The sequence below is a fragment of the Limulus polyphemus genome, unplaced genomic scaffold, assembly GCF_000517525.1.
Source record: "Limulus polyphemus unplaced genomic scaffold, Limulus_polyphemus-2.1.2 Scaffold938, whole genome shotgun sequence".
Classification (NCBI taxonomy): domain Eukaryota; kingdom Metazoa; phylum Arthropoda; class Merostomata; order Xiphosura; family Limulidae; genus Limulus; species Limulus polyphemus.
Genome location: NW_013666548.1, coordinates 2,578 through 23,075, shown reverse-complemented (window position 1 = coordinate 23,075; position 20,498 = coordinate 2,578). Strand labels below are relative to the sequence as shown.

General features: G+C 33.1%; 1 protein-coding gene across 1 annotated transcript in view; it reads left to right on the top strand.

Moving 5' to 3' along the window:
• Window positions 1–18,826, top strand: part of LOC106461343 (protein turtle-like) — a 256,105-nt gene extending 237,279 nt beyond the window's left edge. Inside the window, exons 12-16 of the mRNA XM_022388224.1 lie at window positions 3,458–3,637; window positions 7,406–7,504; window positions 8,493–8,633; window positions 9,169–9,250; window positions 15,245–18,826. Coding sequence (XP_022243932.1) covers window positions 3,458–3,637; window positions 7,406–7,504; window positions 8,493–8,633; window positions 9,169–9,250; window positions 15,245–15,344 — 602 coding nt within the window. The 3' untranslated portion in view covers window positions 15,345–18,826. The remainder of the gene's footprint in view (window positions 1–3,457; window positions 3,638–7,405; window positions 7,505–8,492; window positions 8,634–9,168; window positions 9,251–15,244) is intronic.
• Window positions 18,827–20,498: the final 1,672 nt, after the last annotated feature.

Below are 20,498 nucleotides of genomic sequence, written 5' to 3'. Positions count from 1 at the left end.
TGTAGCTTTGCGCGAAACTCAAAACAACGTATACCTTTATTGTTTAACAAAATACAATTTCATTTGAGATTTTGTGTACATGGTATTTTTGACAAATGTGGAGTTAACTATAAGCAGTTGTGGTGTTATCCAGTGTCTTTATTGTATTCCAAGGGTATATATTAACAATGTCTTCCACTTTTAGCGCAGGTTTTCTGGCTGGGCCAGCCTTTGGATACGTATTTTATGAAGCCTTTCAAGAGTCTTAGTTGGATGTAGATTTAAAAAGAAAAAAAAACCGAAATGTTTCAGACTATAAGTTTGCAGAATCACTGAATCACACAGTTTTGCTAACTTTTTGATTCTGAGGTTTAACTGTACCATTTTTGTTTTCCTTGGTTTGCTTTTTAGGAGCTTTCTTGATTTAAATTCTTGTGATATCAGCAATATCGATCGGTAACAAATGAAGATTCGTATTTATGTATGTGTCTAAAATCATATACGGCACATAGGGTACAGCAGATAATGTATGTAAATATCCACAGGTAAGTTTTAAGCACGGAGAACATGGTTTTTCTAGTAAGTTAGTGGTACTTAGTGGGGATGTAGCTCAGATGGCAGCACTATGAATAGATAGCTATTGGTTTGAATCAAGAAAATATAATTCTGTCCTCACTCAATATCAGTTTGTGTATACAAATGTAATCGTAGTCTAAACAGTTCAAGAGTGTGGGAAGCGACATAAAATGTTAACCCCATGTAAAGGGTTGCTCTTTTTAGACATAACCATAGTTTCCATTCACAATGCACAACCAATAGACATAGAAACTAGAATGTCTGAGTCCAATGAAGTCACTCCACTAAATTAAATAAACATTAATCTGAAATGGACACAGTAATAGAAGCATCAGAGTACTGCAAGATATTTCAAAATGCTTGCTCACCTCTAAAAAAGATGCACCCTCCAAAAAAAAAAAGAAGAATGAAAACAAGACAAACATATAGCCCAAGATAGAAATTCGGACATAATGGATTGAAAGTTGAGTTATTAACGCGTCAACTCAACGACAGTTATTTTTCACACAGTATCGAAAAATTACTCGGATGTCTCCGAGAGGCTTCTATATCACTCTCACTTATGTTAAGTTTCATCAAAAAGCACAAATGACTCGGCTGATTCCCAGAGGCTCTTCTATCACTTTCGGTTACGTTAAATGGCACGAAATAGCACAAAAGGTAATACGTGAACTATATAAAAGGATAATACGTAAAGTTTGACATAAATGCAAATTCTCGAATCTTCCTGAGCATGTTCAAAAGCCTTTTATAGCCTCACAAGTTGAGATATTTGTAAGATGTTTTTAAACGGGGTTTGTATCAGAACTTATGATGTTGTTAATTGTGATAGAAGCTAAACAAATCTGGGAAAGAACAAATTACTCAGAATGCCAAAACCGCCAGTAAGTAACCTGTGAATTATGATTTAACAAGAGCAGTGGAATCCTTTTTAATGTCATATGTCAAATAAGTAGAATTGAAGTGTGTGATAGCACTATGCAGCTCTTTGGAGTATTCTTGATTTGTATTATAATGAACTTAGAAAGATGAATAACACGATTTTATAACACTAATTTTACTTTTTCTTAGCCTTGTTAATATTCGTCTTTTATTTAATTATGTTATACATTATGGTATTTATTTAGTCTAACAACATTTTTGTGGACGTTTTTCAATGACTTACGGTCATATTGATGAATGATTAATATCCACTATATATTCAAGAACTAATTTAACGTTGTGAGGCACTCATTTTTGTCACAGTTTAAATTGAGTTGAATATGTTAAAATTACAAGCATTCATTGAATGAATCAAGCCTTATTTTTTGATATTTATCAATGGTATCGTAAACACTTATAAAACAAACAAAGCTGCTACTTTAAAAAATCCCAATTTCTGCATTCTATAATTAATTCAAAACTGTTTAAAAAGCACTGTTCACAACTGTTTGTACTTTATAAAACTTGTTAACAATTGAATTCTGCTATTTATATTACCCACACACCCCTTCTAGGGTTTTGGTGGTAAATTTGAAGGCTTATAACACTAAAAAACGGGTTTCGATATCCGTTGTGGGCAAGCATAGATAACCCTATTAATTATTACCTAGCCGCGACCCGCTGTAGTTTTCATGTCCTTGGCTTGAATTTTCCTTATTCTGTCATTCTCACGCTCGGCATTTAAGCTATGTTTTCTTACATGCATTATTTATTAGATCGATAAATACTGGTCCATTTGAAAACAATTTACACGGTCAGACGAACAAACTCACGTAGACTTAACTTTATTTAATAAAACTACACGTAAAGTAAACAATAATGTACATTAATGGTATCTATAATAGTGTACAGAGTATGAAACAGTTATGAGCGTTCATTGTATGACATGGTTTTAAGAGTTGAAATAAATAAACTCAAAAACGAAGAATATAACCCGTTCTAAAGAAAAAAAGATGTTTATGGCAGTCTACGAAACTAACCTAAGTTAAACTATTGGAAAGTACAGTATATATAAAGTTGTAGTGAAAGCCAAACTTAGCTTAATATGCAGAAACGTCTGAATGCATGTTCACAAAGTGATAGACATATGGTTTTGAACGAACTGCGCATGCATATTTTAAACCTAAATAAGTCGAAAAGGCCCGTACCAATTGTATTTAGTGTAACGTTAATTGTGTTTAGGAAAATATACGAGGATTAAGTGTTTGTGTGAAATATTTTGTACTAAAAAAACTAAAGTTGAAACTGAAGCCAGTCGTCACGTGATGACGAAGACATTGTGCCATCGTGTAGCCTACTCGTTACATTAAAAAGTTTGACTAAGCAAAAAACAAATAAAATGATTCTGAATGAAAAAAAAACAATATGTAAATAGCTTTGTGATATTGATTAAGTTTTAACATGGAGAATCCTAGCAAACACAATAGCCTATCTATATAAATAATACGCTTGTCTATTTATCTGTCTGGAACTTGTTTCGCAAATTTCTCGATCAAACGCTACAAATCTCATATCATTAAAAAGGTCTTTGTCCGAGGAGTTCGGATTGTTACATCTAATTCGATTAAGTAGTGCAAGTAGTCAGAAAATCCATGGGTCGTTGTAAGAAAACCACCGTCGTCATATTGTAATCTGTAAGGAAATATTTTTAGAACTTTCCAATGTAATTATTATCTAGATACTATTAATCAGGTTTGTGGAAAACTATTTCCTCTATAGTAAACTAGGTTTACGACATTGTTTTATTGTATAATTTTCAACAAACATTAAAAATAGATTTTTATAAATTTTCTTTTTCTGTAGATTGATTTTATTTAGTTGTTGTCCTTCTGTTGCAGCAGAGGGGTATGACAACGTTGTCGTGTCAGGTGCAGGAGAAAATTCTATAGAAACTCATTGATTATCTTCACATGACTTGCAGGTCCCAAGCCTTCCCCACCTCGGAATGTTTCCGTGCAAGAGACAGATGATGGCGTTCTTATATCTTGGCTTTCTCCACTTAACCAGAAAATTCCTGTGGCCTTCTATTACGTTGAGTATCGTACACAGTCTAAGCCTTGGAAACGTTGGGGACCTATAAAACACGCTACTTCGTATTTAGGTAAATTCTTCCTTTGGCTCAGATTTGTAGCACACATATATATATGATATTTCAAGCTAAACGATTTTGCCATAACTCAATTATATACTGCCTGCATGTGTGAAGCCAGTGAATGTAGTGAAGCAGCAAACTATTTTAACAAATCGTTGTCGAAAGACGTACGGAATTATTTCTAACATGTCTCAAAGATAATTTGTTGTAACTCTCTTTTATGTGTGCAAGAATGATAAACACGTTGCTTTTAGCTGTTTTTGTGTGATGTTTGTGGAACGCCATATTGTTGAAAGTGTTAATTTTTGAAGTACCATATATAACATTTTGGTAGAGCACATCTTCAGTGGAGGGAGTATCTTCTTTCACCATTGGTTCCCATTTTCATGTTTACAATACTTTTTGAGGACATTTTGGTAGAGCACATCTTAGGTGGAGGGAGTATCTTCTTTCACCATTGGTTCCCATTTTCATGTTTACAATACTTTTTGAGGACATTTTGGTAGAGCACATCTTAGATAGAGGGAGTATCTTCTTTCACCATTGGTTCCCATTTTCATGTTTACAATACTTTTTGAGGACATTTTGGTAGAGCACATCTTAGGTGGAGGGAGTATCTTCTTTCACCATTGGTTCCCATTTTAATAAGAAGTAAGCATAAGCTTGTATTTAACTACATTATGGGTTCTATTATTTAAACTAGCCCCGAGTATGGTGACATTTTCATATCTACACTTTTGTCTGTCAAACCTAACTCTTAAACGTTCTCGAATGTTTCAAATTGGAATCACTTTATTTCTGGGCATTATTTGTCCCAAACCTAGATCGACAAGGGTGTACGTTATGGCATAATGAATTTTAAGGCTGAAAAATGTATAGTTTTTCTACTTAGGAATCCATCAATGTAAGCAGTGTAGAAAAGTAACCAAAATTTCATAATATAGCAAGTACAGTCATATAACTAAAGGATTCTTCAAGGCGTCGTCAAACCCTAGGCTGTCCATCTGCAGCAATAAGAAGTAGGAGTGATCACACCCACTTGGTACTTTGGTACTGATCTTTACCCCAATTTCGATGTTAAAGGCATAATAAAAATCGACGCCTTAGGTGTTGTATGAGCTACAGTTCGTTCGTGAAATTCAGGAACATGGATTATACTTTCTATAGAGAATGGACTGGATTGCAGCCCTGAATAGTAAACACATTTCTGGATAATGGAGTTAATGCCAACCACTCGTTATCGTTTGGCAACACCTTAAAAATGCGGATGGATCAAGAAGTGACTAAAGTTTAGCAGATGAGTCAGCATTTCTAACAATAACGTCCAGTGATGTTCCATCTCGTCAGTAAGTTATCCTGGATAAACTAATATGGTACTTTGAGTTACATTACTCGAGTTATCTTGATTGTAACTTAATGGCTGTGGCTATTGGTGGCCTTTATAAATCTTACTCATGTTAATATTGTAGCTATTGGATATCAATTGTTGTTTCGTTAGTAGCCTATACAATCAACTACTTCTAACTAGTTACTGTTGTTTTCAGTCCTTTGTGACTGTGCATGAATAATATAACTCGCAAAGGTTTCATCTAGTTTTGATAACATTTGGAACGAGGGTTTTATGTCATCCAAGGACAAACCAGTTAACTTTTAACGAATTTAGTTCATTGGTCAAGGTCACACTGAAGGTCAACCACTTTCATTTCAATGGTAGTAAAATGGGATCCTGAAAACCGGTAAAAACTCGGGAAGAAATTAAAATAGAAAAAAAAAGATCTTGGCGCCAACGTTTATGAGAGTGAAGAACTGTTTGATGTTTAATTGAGGATGGTTACTGCACAAACAAAGATCACTACGAGGCGGGAGTTGAACTCTCTGAATGTCTTTCTATTTGTTTATTTTTCTTTATTAATAATGGCCAATTGTTTTTATCATGTGTTCTGGCTGCTAATATGTTCGGATAAGTTCTGAAAATAACTGTTTTACTACCAGTGGATATTCAGTTCTGGGTCGTCTTCTGGGGTCTCAGCACCAGGAAAAGAATAAACAAACTGAATGCTTTCAAGAAGGATATCCAGATTTTATTGGTTTATTTGCTAACTTGGCTGCGTATTATCAGTTAAGTAGATGTAGAAAGTTTGTAATATATATCTTATTATTTTCCTATTATTCCATTTTATTGCAAGGTCATCTTCACTGAAATGATAGACTATAGATAGATCAGTATTACATAATATTATAACTAATTTTGAATTAGACTTGGGTTATCGTATATGCTACTAACCATGTGAAGGAGTGCACCATAAGGTATAACACACGAAAATTATGTGAAGTCTAATGAATTACGAGCTGGAATTTTGTCCTAATAATCTTAGTAATAATGTGATTAATTGCAATTAATAAAGATGTTATGCCAATTTCAAGTGCTTTTATTCTCTTTTCAGAACACTCGTGTTTAGAGTGAGACCAGTTCTAATTATCTAACTAAATAAATGTGCAATTTGACTAATTTTTTGAGAGGCAAACTGCATATCTAGCTCCTTTGGTGAAATATAAACAGATCCGGTGAAAGACCAGAAGTAAAAGTAAACTCTCAGTCCATAATGCACATTTATCTTAAAGCTCTTGTAATGCACTTTAAAAGTCTTTAGTGTTGTAAAGCATTACAATGATTCAGTTTTTCTGGGTAATAACTATGCCCAATGTTTACATTTCATTAATTTTAGAGATCCCTCGGTTGCTTAGCTGAGGGCTTATAACGCAAAAAATCGCGTTTTGATGGTGGATACAACGCAGACAGCCTATTGTGTAACTTTGAGTTTGTTTGTTTATTTGGTTTGAATTTCACGCGAAGCTACAAGATGGCTATAAACGCTAGTTTTGTGCATAATAACAAACAAACAAATAAAACATTAGAAGTTTAAAGTTGAGAGAAGTGCCTGAGTCGCAGATGCAATGAATTTGGATTCTTCTGACACAACACTTCAACTTACACGGGCGAGAGCACTTTAAATAATAAATCCAAATTTGTTAAAACCATAAAGAGTTTAAGATAATAACATTCTCGTAAAGATAATTAAGATTTAGAAATAAAAAAATGTAATGAACTTGGTAAACAAACGTAAGTTTATGTAGATTTAGAGCTGATGTACATATATATAGTCCCCCAGTGGCACAGCGGTATGTCTGCGGACTTACAACGCTAGAAACCGGGTTTCGATACCCGTGGTGAGCAGAGCACAAATAGCCCATCGTGCAGCTTTGTGCTTAACTTCAAACAAACAAACATATATATATATTTCGAGAGTAGAGATTTACAGTTCACGTTAAATGTAAACATCCAAACTTTAACTTAGAAATCTACCTTCACTCTACCAAATAACCACAAATGATTATTGAAATATATTTTTTGCGCATAACAACAGTGTAAAGTGTACATTATGGTATGAGTGAAGTATCTGAAGTATTCACAGATTTTCGTGTGCTTTCGTGTACGAGTGAAGTATCTGAAGTATTCACAGATTTTCGTGAGTTTTCGTGTACGAGTGAAGTATTTGAAGTATTCACAGATTTTCGTGTGTTTTCGTGTACGAGTGAAATATCTGAAGTATTCACAGATTTTCGTGTGTTTTCGTGTACGAGTGAAGTATCTGAAGTATTCACAGATTTTCGTGTGCTTTCATGTACGAGTGAAGTATCTGAAGTATTCACAGATTTTCGTGTGTTTTCGTGTACGAGTGAAGTATTTTTAACTCTTTTTTTGTCAATCTTTTATAGCCAAAGACCTGCCCTCTGGTCAATACAAGTTTCGCGTGTATGCATATTCGATCATGTCAGTAGGACAGCCAAGTCCAGATGTTTCCCTCATTATTTCAGGTATAATACATATTAATATTGTTGTCGATGTACATTTTGTAAACTATACTGAGAGGCTGAATACCCCCCCCCCTTAATTGTATCTTTAACACGTAATTCTTTTATATGGCTTATGTTTTGTTGTTAATTTACTTTGTTTCTTCAATTACTATATTACACGTTGCAATTTCTATTAGTTTGTTGTTTTGATTATGTAATTTTTATGAGATAAAAATATATTTTCATTGTGTGTGTTCCTATATTCTGGTGGTAGTGCCATATCTTAATTAATGGGTAACATAAATAATTTCACTCCTATTCACTCAATATTTATGTGGGCCTAATTTGTATCCTAATTATCTATGTAAATGTATTTCGAACATATGGTTCTCTTAAAATTGACGTAAGCCTCATTAAAATGTGTCTGTCAGTTGGTTTTATCATAAAATGAAACTGAAATGTATGCATTTTTGGCACACTGATTCCAAAGGAAAAACAAAACCATAATTAATGTATTTCCAATAATAAATGAAAATAATGTTTAAATTAATTAATTTTGTTTTTGTTTACTCGTTAATTCATAACCTCAATCTATTATGATTGTTCTCCAACTTTCTCCTACAAAATAAAACAATTTTCCAATAGTAATAAATAATTCTTAATTAAACTTTTGTAAATGTAGCAATATTTTTGTACTTCAAATGCATTTTAGTAACGAACTTAGGGCATTGTTTTAGTAGTCTGAGAATGTTAAGAAAGTGATACTTTTGGTTGCGATGGATATTGTTTTAGTAGTCTGAGAATGTTAATAAAGTGATACTTTTGGTTGCGATGGATATTGTTTTAGTAGTCTGAGAATGTTAATAAAGTGATACTTTTGGTTGCGATGGATATTGTTTTAGTAGTCTGAGAATGTTAAGAAAGTGATACTTTTGGTTGCGATGGATATTGTTTTAGTATTCTGAGAATGTTAAGAAAGTGATACTTTTGGTTGCGATTATTATTCAAGGTGAAAGCTATGAGTCGACAGAAAGTCGTGCGATTACTGCTGGAATTGTTGGAGGTGTTTTGTTCTTCGTAGCAGCCATAGTTTTGTCAATATGTGCAGTAAAGATATGTAATAAAAGGAAACGGAGAAAAGCAGAAAAAGGTATGTGAAGCAGATACAGTTTTTTAAAGCTTTATTTAGACTTATTTTTAGTTAGTGTAATAACCCTTTTTTTATTTTCATCCAATTCTGTGGGCTATATTCCAGATCACATGACTGACTGAACTATGAACTCTCTAATTCAGTACAACGTTTGTGAATTAACTCGCTAATAAAATATTTTTTAACTTCACTGGTATAAATATAGTTACTTTTCGTTTATTTAATCCATAAGTGTATTGTGTTGGAGATTATTTATGCCTTGAACGCAATATTTATTTCTTATTCATTAATAATTAATTAACTTCATTAATGCACCTATTTTTGCAACTAATACATTCAGCGCCTGACTTGGGAACTTCAAGTTCTCATAGCGTGAAATGAAAACAATACATTAATTGTAATTCAACACATATGATCGAACTGTTATGTTCAACAGGTCTGTAAATAAGCCATTTTATGATTTATTAGCTACTATACCTTACCGAGTTCCAAGGTATATATATTGCTTAAGTAAAGTTCTTGCATGTTTTTTTAGCATACGTGATGGTGACATGCCCTCTTGCAGAAGCTAGGAATGGAGGACACTCGCATGGTGGTAGCCCGTCACCAATTAAAAGGTAAGTATCAATAAAGAAAAGTACCATAGAAAAAAAACAACAAGATGGACAATACGGTTTCATACTTTCGAAAATCTTTAAAAAAATCAAACTAACTGTGTTATATTGAAATAATTAAATTAATATTTTCATGCTAAAGAGAGAGAATATTTCGGCCTGTAATCATGTAAACTTTTATATACTGATTGTTTAATAAAGCTTTGATATTATGCTGTTCATCCTAAATATCGGTATCATTTTTATTGTGAAACTTCGTTTTCCTACGAATTAATTAATTAGATGTTAATTAGATGTTAATTCTCTTTTTTTCTTAACCATATGGAAAGTACTGAATGCCAACCCTTGGAGACAAGTAACCCTTGTAATTAAGTAAAGACAACAAACTGGTCTTCTTTCTTCTTCGCTTTCTTAAGACAGATAAATTTTGTATTTTGAAATAAGTATCCGACTTAATGTCCTTTCTCAATCTTTCACAAATTTACTTTAACAAGAAAATAAAACGCGTATTGAATCAACGACAACAAAGTATATTACATTCGTCAAATTAATTAGCGACCCAAAGAGAGAATCATATAATCGAATATGTTTTGAAATGTGAAGAGTCGCATCAAAACAAAATTAGCAATTACACTAAACTTGCTCATGTTTCCTGCATATTTTGATAATAAATTAATCTAAACTTTCTTTTTGATTAAGGAACATTCTGAAAATTTTATGCAAAGATTTATAAGGTTCTAAATGACATATATATCTCAAAGTGCTTGAAAACGAACTTGTCACAAATGCCATCAAGTGTTTTCAACTTTTAACTCAAGCATCTTTGAAAAATCCTCTAATGTCAAAAAGTCGTTAATATAATCTTTTGAAGACTCTTCTAACAACAGGGGAGTTCCCAAACAAATACTAATTGCTTAAATCTTTCAGAATGGATTTATATTTGCTGAAAGTTAAGTGTTACATATACTTCTCCCAAAACCTTCATTTTCAAAGTTTAGAAAAATGAAAATTGGTGTAAAAATTATAGAACACATTTTCATATATTTCCTTAGATCACATATAGAAGCATGTGATCCTAGTCATTAATACCCACCATCAACTCTTCAGCTATACTAGTCATGTAGAACCATGTGATCCTAGTCATTAACACCCACCATCAACTATTCAGCTATACTAGTCATATAGAACCATGTGATCATTTGTTTCATTATAATGCACCTACGATCCCGAAGTGCGGAGGACGATTTTGCGGCAAAAGGACGCGAATAATGGACCCTCGAGTCCATAGTCACGCTAACCACTAAGTCACGACCGGCTCAGTTGTTTAGACATTCCTAATTTTGTGCTAATAGACTAGAGGGATGGTAATTAGTCATTAACACCCACCATGAACTCTTCAGCTATACTAGTCATATGGAAGCATGTGATCATAGTCATTAACACCCACCATCAACTCTTCAGCTATACTAGTCATGTAGAACCATGTGATCCTAGTCATTAACACCCACCATCAACTCTTCAGCTATACTAGCATGTAGAACCATGTGATCCTAGTCATTAACACCCACCATCAACTCTTCAGCTATACTAGTCATATAGAAGCATGTGATCCTAGTCATTAACACCCACCATCAACTCTTCAGCTATACTAGTTCTTAAACATTTATGTTTACAGCATTTGATATTTCGTTTTAGGAAATCATTTTATATTCGTATCTGCAAGGGTTACTGCTTTTAATTTAAACATGGCCAACCTCTGATCAAAATATATAAAATGGCTTTGATGCTAATGCCTAGAAGTTGTACCTAATAATTTATTCATATTTTCAGAGAGCTTAAGTTCTAATATTATAGCCTTCTATTTTCATTGAAATCTTTTACATCTGATGTTTATATTTGTATCGGTAATGGCTATTTACTAAATCTTGTATTTTTCACTCTTCCCTTTGGCTGCCACAAAAGGAGGAAGAAAGGTGACTTTATTAATCATTTATTAATTATTAGTAATACATATTTTAATATAGCACATAAATAATTGCTCTAGCAATGAACCTATAATTCTTATAAAAATATTACAAAACAAAATGCTCAACTAAAGTAGAAAAAGTGTTGACTATTTCACATAAAGTGAATTTCACATTAAGCTGCAATTAAATATTCCTTGGAATGTTCCATGGAAACTTTTAAAGCTTAAAAATGTTTCTTATTTCATTTGGCTTAGGAATATTATATATCTTTTTTTATGAATAAAAAAGTGATTTTAAATGTATAGAAATAATAGTTTGTATATTTATATAAAATATGCAGCAGATGACGACAGAAATAAAATAGGTAGGTAATTATTAGATCATATGCTAAATACAATATATATAAATATAAAGTTCATGAATTTGGTTGACCAATAAGTGGCTTACACAAAGGAATAGTTTTATCAACACAAAAGTATCTAGTGTTATGCATCCTGTATAGGTTTTGCACTTAATATTCCAAATCATTTTATGATTGTAATTAGTGTGAACGTTAAGAAAAAACTCCAAGACAATAATTTATAAATATTTTTAGCAACAGCATAAATGTGCAGGACTAGTTAAAAAATCGAGCGTTACAAAAATTATTGACTTATTTATAAAGTTTGAGCACAAAATAACTCGATTTTGTATCGAGAACATTTCAATATAATCTTCAGAAGGAGGTGAAGAATCTTAGTGAAGTATATGTTTTATTCAATGGGTAGAACACAATTGCATATAGTGTTAATGACGCTAAATTTCGTAGTTCGAGCCCTATGGAGGGCACAGCATAGGTAACCCATTGTGCAGTTTTTCGCTTGAATGAAGCAAAACGAATCCTTGCATTTAAGAAAACCTTATTTATTCTAAGTTGAATTGAATACCATGTGACAATCCCAAGGGTTATGTTGACAGGTGTTGTTCCTTCCTGAGATCACCTGCTCATATTACTAGTAGTCTTCTGGTTATATACTGTCTTATTGATTCCACATATTTTGCTTTTCCTAGATACACCATTTGATTTCTAGCAGTCTCATTCATTCTGTATTTCGGAGACAAAATTCCACGGTTGTCTCTTTCATCTTAATAGTGAGAGCTTGTCATCTTTTCTTCTTAGATATACCCCAGGATGGTACATCTATCCAATAATCTCGATCCAATCGATCTAAATTTTTGCCGTACTGCCCTTGAGTCAGGTTGGTGACATTATATATTTGTAGTTTGTGGCTTTTATCAATCCAGAGAAGAGTCTGCTTTATGGTTACCAGCTACTTACTAGAACTGCTTGTTGGAATTTTGAATGCCTCATCAGCTTTATACAAAATGTTGTTGCTCCATGCGAGGATGAATACACAGCTACCTAGGAGACATATGTGGACATGATGACAGGTGACCGCCCACCACGGTCTTTAAGTAGGTGCTAACCGGCGTTTTCTGCTTCACTCTCTTCCCAATCTTTAAATATACTGTCACAAATCCCTGTAGCTCTAGTATTTTTTATTCCACATCTGAGATCTGGTGATTGCAAATGTCTAAAAATGAATGTTTCCCGAGGCACTTGTTAGACAATACTCTGCTCTGATTGTTTAGTGTATGTGGGGTTGTTATGGAGCCAAATGTTCCAATTTAAAATGGCATAACTTTGCTTGCAAACGTTTTGATGTTCTACGATGCTTTTGAGGTGGAAAAGAGTTTTGGTTAGTGGAACTGAAGTTCATCTCCTGACATGCCTTAAACAGTTGTTTGGCATGTTTTAGTCTTTCCTAGCTATGTAACACTCATACGAGTCATCTGTAGTGCATAATCCACATTGGTGTGAATAATACTTTAGTAGAGCACAAGCAGCTGCATTCTTCAGTTCTGTTTGGTGTTTAAGTTTGAGTGCTTTGATGTTTTTGGTAGCTTTGATTATGATGGTGTTAATGTGACTGGTGATGTCAAGTTGTCTGTCAAAAGCTACTTCTACATATGTCTGTATTTCTTTCAGAGAAATTAAATGTTTGTAAAGGATGGTGATGGTTTATCAATACCAGTATATATGTTGTTGAGTGCGAAGGACATGGCTTTCGATTGGCAGTTTCGAATATAATTACTGTACCATTTCACCATTTTTTGCTCTGCTAAGGGATGGTTACATCTTACTTTCCATATTCAAAAGTTAACAGATGGCAAGTTGTCGGGCTATGAAGGAGGGATATATATATATATACATAACGTACACATTGAAGAAGACTGGCAAAGTGTAAATCCTTGATGTAGACCAATATTATGTTGATTCAGTATGATTACCAGCTTATAGGCTTCATGACGCATCTTTTGATAGTTGGTGTAGTTCTGATACATCTTACAAATGTTATACTGATGCCTATTTTGAGCATTTGGTCAGCAGAATGGACAGCTGGAGTATATTGAAGGCATCTTCTAGATTTAAAACTACTGCCAAGATATTTTGACCAGCTTCAAAGCCTTAATATTCATCAGTTGCAACTTCACATTATAGATCAAGGTTTCTCTACCACTATGATAACTTAATGATGATACTCGTAATGGTCCAATATGATACAAGCCTTCTAGCTACACCATTCTCTGGGATTTTGCCAATTATGTTTTCTAAAATGTTGATTTGATGGTCTTTAAGATGAGAGTGATACATCGTGGTTTAGTTAAGTATTTGTTAAAGGCATATTTCAGTTAAAAATACTAATTTGCCAAGCTGTGTTGATACTCTAACACTAATTTGAACAAATTGTCTTCCGTAAGCTTTTTAAATGTGGTAATGTCTCCACCATGCTGACCTGGAGTTCCTTCTTTCGATGCATTTATAGCTCTATTTGTGGCTCAGATGGGGATTTTGTAGCTTGGGCCTTTCCTGCATGTTACCACCATCATTTTGGTTAAATATATGCACATTAACACCATCATAATAGTAATGACTAACATCAACATTTCCTTAGTTTCTGTGTCAGTTATAAGCTTGCGGAAGTGGAAGAATAAGGTGCTTGTGATATTAGCTCGGGAAGTGGAGGCAAGGATTGGATGAAAAATATATTGTAAGAGTCACAACACTTAGGATTTTTTAGGTGTTTTGTCCATCCTTTTACAAATCTATATTACCACTGGTGTCGGAACTCATTATTAGCGAGGGGTTGGCTTCAAACAACATAAGAAATATGGGGAGAAGGAATTGTAAAATGTCATAAGGCATAAACTACAGAGAAGCTAAGAAGAAGTTTGGGATTCCTAGAGAAGTAATCCAAAACACACGAAGATGTCGAAAGCCAATTTTCAATGAGAATGTAGAGAAACAGCTTGTAAAAAGTCAAATTACCTGTAGTAACTGAAGTTGTGTATTTAGGTACACTTGATCTCAGAATGGTTGCCAGGTAACATTTATAACAGGTATAAAATCTTGCATAATAAAAATAATTTTCATGGTTAGATGTTTTGTTTGTTTGCTTATTATTAACCAAAAAACTATACAATGAGCTATCTGTGCGGTAGTGAAACCCCATTTTTAGAGTTATAAGTCCTCAGACACACCGGTGAGACACATTAGCTGATTTAAATATTATTATTTATTATTTAAGTATTCACTGGAAAATTGCACATTTAGAGCAGCGATTCTCAAACTAGGAGCCCGACCAAAAATGAAATTGCAAGGCTATTGTATGGAGGCTCCAGATATCATAAACAAATATTGCCATAGCGGATATTTCTGAGTATGTACAGTAATTTGCCATCATTCTGTGGCCTGAAATATTTGAAAAGGGTATTCAGAAAACTAAACGTTTGAGAAGTTCCAAATTTTAGAGCCAACATGGTTTAAACCATTGACTTTGCTAACTGAAAATCATAGTTTTAATTATATGGTTATTTTTATTAATTCTTACATTGATGTCTCTAGTTTGATTATCATCATAATTTTACAAATTGTAAAAATAGTAATTATATTCCTATGTACTCCTGATGGGTTTTAATTTTTTTTCAGCAATGGATCATCATCCTTCAGACCAAAAAGCAGAATATCAGATTTAATGAGTAAAGTTATATGTTGTATGTCTACCAGTAAAGCCTATTTTTTTAACTAAGTCCCAACTCCAACCTGGTTAGGTCACGTTACTCAGAGAGTAACTCTCAATAATGGTCAAAGACAGTGGACCGTGTTCTTCAAGGCTGCTGGATTTCCAAGACAGTTGGAACTTAAATAATCTTGGCCTCTGATCTGAGTTAACTGGACAACTGGAGCGAGGAGAAGGTCCCATGTGATGCTCAACTCCTCTCTACATCAAGATCACAAGCCAGTCTCTGAATTGATGCTAACAGTTGAAATAGTATTCACTATTATCTTACGTTCGAGTGTCTTGTGTTGGTTACGAAGGTTTTATTTCCCTGTTCCTAAGCTTCCTTCAGTCTCGCCAGTCAGCCTACTCCTAGTGTATATTCCCTCTTTAATTATCCTTTCATGGAACAATTTCTCGTTACTATACTCAATGAGATCCCATTATTTTGGCCTCTACAAAATCAACTTGTGAAGGTCAATCAAACAATTAAAAAAAAACATAACAACTCAAGACAAAATACCACCATTTTATTCATAATGCAGTGCCACAAACAGAAAAGCAACTGACATGGCACTTCCGTGAAAGATAAACTTTAGTATGGTACTTGGATAAGTGGATGTCATGCTTTCATAATTGGTCCCTGACTGTTCATCTTTCCATCCAAGACCCATCTACTGTTCCTTAACATAGACTATATTGGTAAGTGGAAGTTCTCTGTACTTAAGTAGATGTTAAAATGAGGTCATCTGGATAGTCAGTGTTTTCAGACCTACCTCTTCCCGTACAATATATGAATAAAAGTAAAGCTCACAGTAGGTTAATAGCTGCCATTAGTTCCCCTAAATTTAAGAGAAGAGCTAAAATAAATTGAACAACATCCAAACCTAGAAGAAGAAGACATTCAGCCAAGTTCAAATATTATTCTAAATAATTCTGATGATCTGGTTACACTTACAGCATATACATATACACCAGAGACACGCCTCTAGGGTTATTAAGCATCTGCACAGTGAAATATTACAATGAGAAGAATTCTTCAACGTTGGCGCTTCCGAGTTTTAAATTAAGAATTTGGAATAAACTGCTCAGTTCTCGCCAACCTCACTGTCAGGAGAGAAAGATACACGGTCATCTTCACTTTCTTCCAGATTCGAATGAATAGGTTTCATTGAAGCATTCTCGAGATATATTGCTCACTCATTTTCTAAAAGAAAAAGTTATAATTATCGATCGTAGACTTCCTCAGCCTCGGATGAATATCACAAGTGGAAATTCAGAGCGGAGCGGTTAAGCTTCATTTGTCTCTTTCATTCTCATGAAGATAGTCTACCAGGAGAAGTTGAGATAGTAAAAGCATCAACGGTTATGCTAGCAGGAACGTTTCAGCAGTATAGTCCTCAACCCAACCTTGTACAGTTCTGGGATACTACAAATACATCAAGATAAACCCGTAATATCAATGATCTACGTAATATTAAAATTTCTAAGCTTCTTTATATATCAATAGGCAAGAATTATGAGTTTGACAAAGTTTTGTCACTTGGGTCAGGGGTCCTAAGTCGAATTAAAACCTTTCGTGAACCCAGTCGTACACATATATTCCATCAATGCGTGAAAACTTGGAACATGGGCTTAATAATAATGAAATATATCTCAAATCATATCTTACTTATTGTGACAAAGAAACGCATTTTTCTACTTTGAAGAAAGAAGCCCTGTGGTTTCAGCGAAGAAATGAATATGAATGACTAATGTCTGACAATCTAGAAAGTGTATACCAATATATTTAAAACATATAAATACAACTTATAAGTTATTCATTTGTGGATGAATCAAACCATCCAATATTTTTAATTCAGAAACACTGGTTATATTTGATAGCCCTAATTATTTGGCTAAAATTATAATACATTTAACTAGACACGACATGTTTGTGGTTAAAAAAAAACAGAACATTGACTCATTACTGACAAGAAAATATAAAGTTTTCCAAAATGAAAAATAAGATAAGAAATAACGCATTGGATTTTCTTATAACAGCATTAATGACTGTTGTGTCGTTTTTATTTTTTTTGTAGCAACATCAGTTTTTCTAGTTGTAGCTCATTTTTGTTTGGATGATGTGAATGTTTTACATTCCAGGTAGATAATTATTTCTTCGTCTTGCCATCCTGCCATCTTGCCATCTCTACTGGCGTGTAATGTACTTAAGTGATATGATATATATCGTTATTTGTACCGATAATGTAATGTGAAATAGCATTAACTTAATTTTTCATTTTTTTTATTCCAAGTAGCTTCAACCGGACACAATACATGTTATTTTAAGTTAAAAAGTCTAGTCCTGTGTCTAAACATTATACACAAAGTAATTCTATTCACTCTCAATGCTTCTAAACGATTAGCTTCATTTTTTCCTCTTAAAATCGTCACTTAGATTCTAAAATGTCCAACAGCGGTAGAGATTCATAAATAACCTAAGATGAAATACAATCCAAATCATTTATTGAAGATGTTATATTAAAAGAACAGAGCAGAATCTTACTAGTGAAACCACAAATGATTATTGAAATACATCTTTTGGGCATAACAACAGTATAAAGTGTACATTATGGTATGAGTGAAGTATCTGAAGTATTCACAGATTTTCGTGTGTTTTCGTGTACGAATGAAGTATTTGAAGTATTCACAGATTTTCGTGTACGAGTGAAGTATCTGAAGTATTCACAGATTTTCGTGTGTTTTCGTGTACGAGTGAAGTATCTGAAGTATTCACAGATTTTCGTGTGTTTTCGTGTACGAGTGAAATATCTGAAGTATTCACAGATTTTCGTGTGTTTTCGTGTACGAGTGAAATATCTGATGTATTCACAGATTTTCGTGTGTTTTCGTGTACGAGTGAAGTATTTGAAGTATTCACAGATTTTCGTGTGTTTTCGTGTACGAGTGAAGTATCTGAAGTATTCACAGATTTTCGTGTGTTTTCGTGTACGAGTGAAATGTCTGAAGTATTTACAGATTTTCGTGTGTTTTCGTGTACGAGTGAAGTATCTGAAGTATTCACAGATTTTCGTGTGTTTTCGTGTACGAGTGAAGTATCTGAAGTATTCACAGATTTTCGTGTGTTAGTGAAAACTGAAGAAATGGAAATCAGTGAACAACTAAAAATAACACAAAATTGGCAAATTTTGATACTTTTTTTATTACTTTTACTATAAATTAACTTGATATTGTATTTTAGAAAACGAGTGTTTGTTCGAGATATGGCATTTTTATATGAAGGATTTTATACTTTTCCAATCACTCAAAGGTAAGACATTCTCTGAAACTTTTAATTGAATGTGCGGATGAAATCCAAGTGAAAAATTATCTTTCAGCAATATTTTTCGTCAAATGCTATATTTATAGTATACCTAATTCATTAATATTTATATCTTGATGAATAACCAGGAATTCAGATTTCAATGTTTGATATGGTAGTATTTTTGCCATATGCGTCTCATCGAATAAAAAACGTACCTTTGAAAACCAAACAAGCATGTTTTGCTTTATTTTATTATTACAGAAACTTATAACAGATGTATTAAAATGATTTTCGAAATAATTATATTATTTGATCGAAATTACTGTTTGTGCAAATTTCCGTAAACCATTGGATTCTCTTACTCTCAAGTGCAAACTCTACGTACATACGATTAAAGATAGTTCTAAAAACACCATCTATAGGAAAGAATAATAAGTAAATTCCATAAATAAACACATTTTATTTTACACAAATCAGTGAAATTCACTGACTTTGAATGTCTCTTATAAACTAAACCTGATAACAGGAAGTTATCTATTGTTGCCATAGAATTATTATATTTGTTTCAACCTAGACTCGGTCCAATGCCACGTCGTTTTTTTATGGTTGTTAGTTTAATAGCAAAAATAAAATACTCTTCAGAAATTAAAAATCTGTGACATTTAAGTTTATTAGCCATTTTCTTAAAACCACACATAAATGCAATTTTCTAGTAAGTTTCTTTGTTTAAGAGCAGAGCTACATTGGACTATCTGGTTTGTCCACCATGGAGGATCAAACCCCGGATTTTAGTGTTGTAAGTCCGTAGACTCACTGCTGTCCCACCGAAAGACTTTCTAGTAAACACAAGTTCTCTGTGGTCCCTTTAATTTAAAATGGCTTCAAATAACATTAGAAATTTCAGGACGATTACTTGAGAAAAGCATATTTTGTTCAGACTTTTAAGAATAATAAATATAAATTAACTATTTTCCGATGTGCGTACTTGACTATAGATTTTGAAAAAAGTTAAATTAAGTGAAATTGTATAGTTTTTAATCTTAGACGTTTCACAAGTTATAATATTTAGGCTAAAGTTTTTCGGACGAAGAATATGTGAAGAAGGTTAATACGTCAAGAGTGAATTACACCAGAGTGAATTACACCAGTGTAAATCCACCTAAGATACGTAATATTAATAAATGTCAACCTTTTTCCGTCTCTCTGGGTTTGTAATGGAAGATAGATAAAATTATTTTCATACTCGAATCTATCGTCTTAGTAATTTTCATAGAATACGTATGATATTCAAGCTGTGCGTTGATAATACTCTGACGGTATAATAATAATTATATTGGTGATGCAAGGAGGTTTGCTCTGACGGTATAATAATAATTATATTGGTGATGCAAGGAGGTTTGCTCTGACGGTATAATAATAATTATATTGGTGATGCAAGGAGGTTTGCTCTAACGGTATAATAATAATTATATTGCTGATGCAAGGAGGTTTGCTCTGACGGTATAATGATAATTATATTGCTGATGCAAGAAGGTTTGCTCTGACGGTATAATGATAATTATATTGCTGATGCAAGGAGGTTTGAGAACAGACGGAGAAACAGACTAATGGTCTGATTTAAAAAACAAAAATCTATTTTTTCCATTTTTTGTATCACGTATTGTTATGTTGAGCTTGGAAAAAACTTCTTTAAAATCTTTGAGTAAATACACCTTATGCAATTAATTTTCACACTTTGCGCTTCATCGTATATAATTTTCTTGGTTACACTTCCTTTGAGCAGTTTGCTATATTTATATTAAAGATCATATCACGCAACGTGTTCTTTGTTATTCACACACACACACACACATATATATATATATATATATATATAC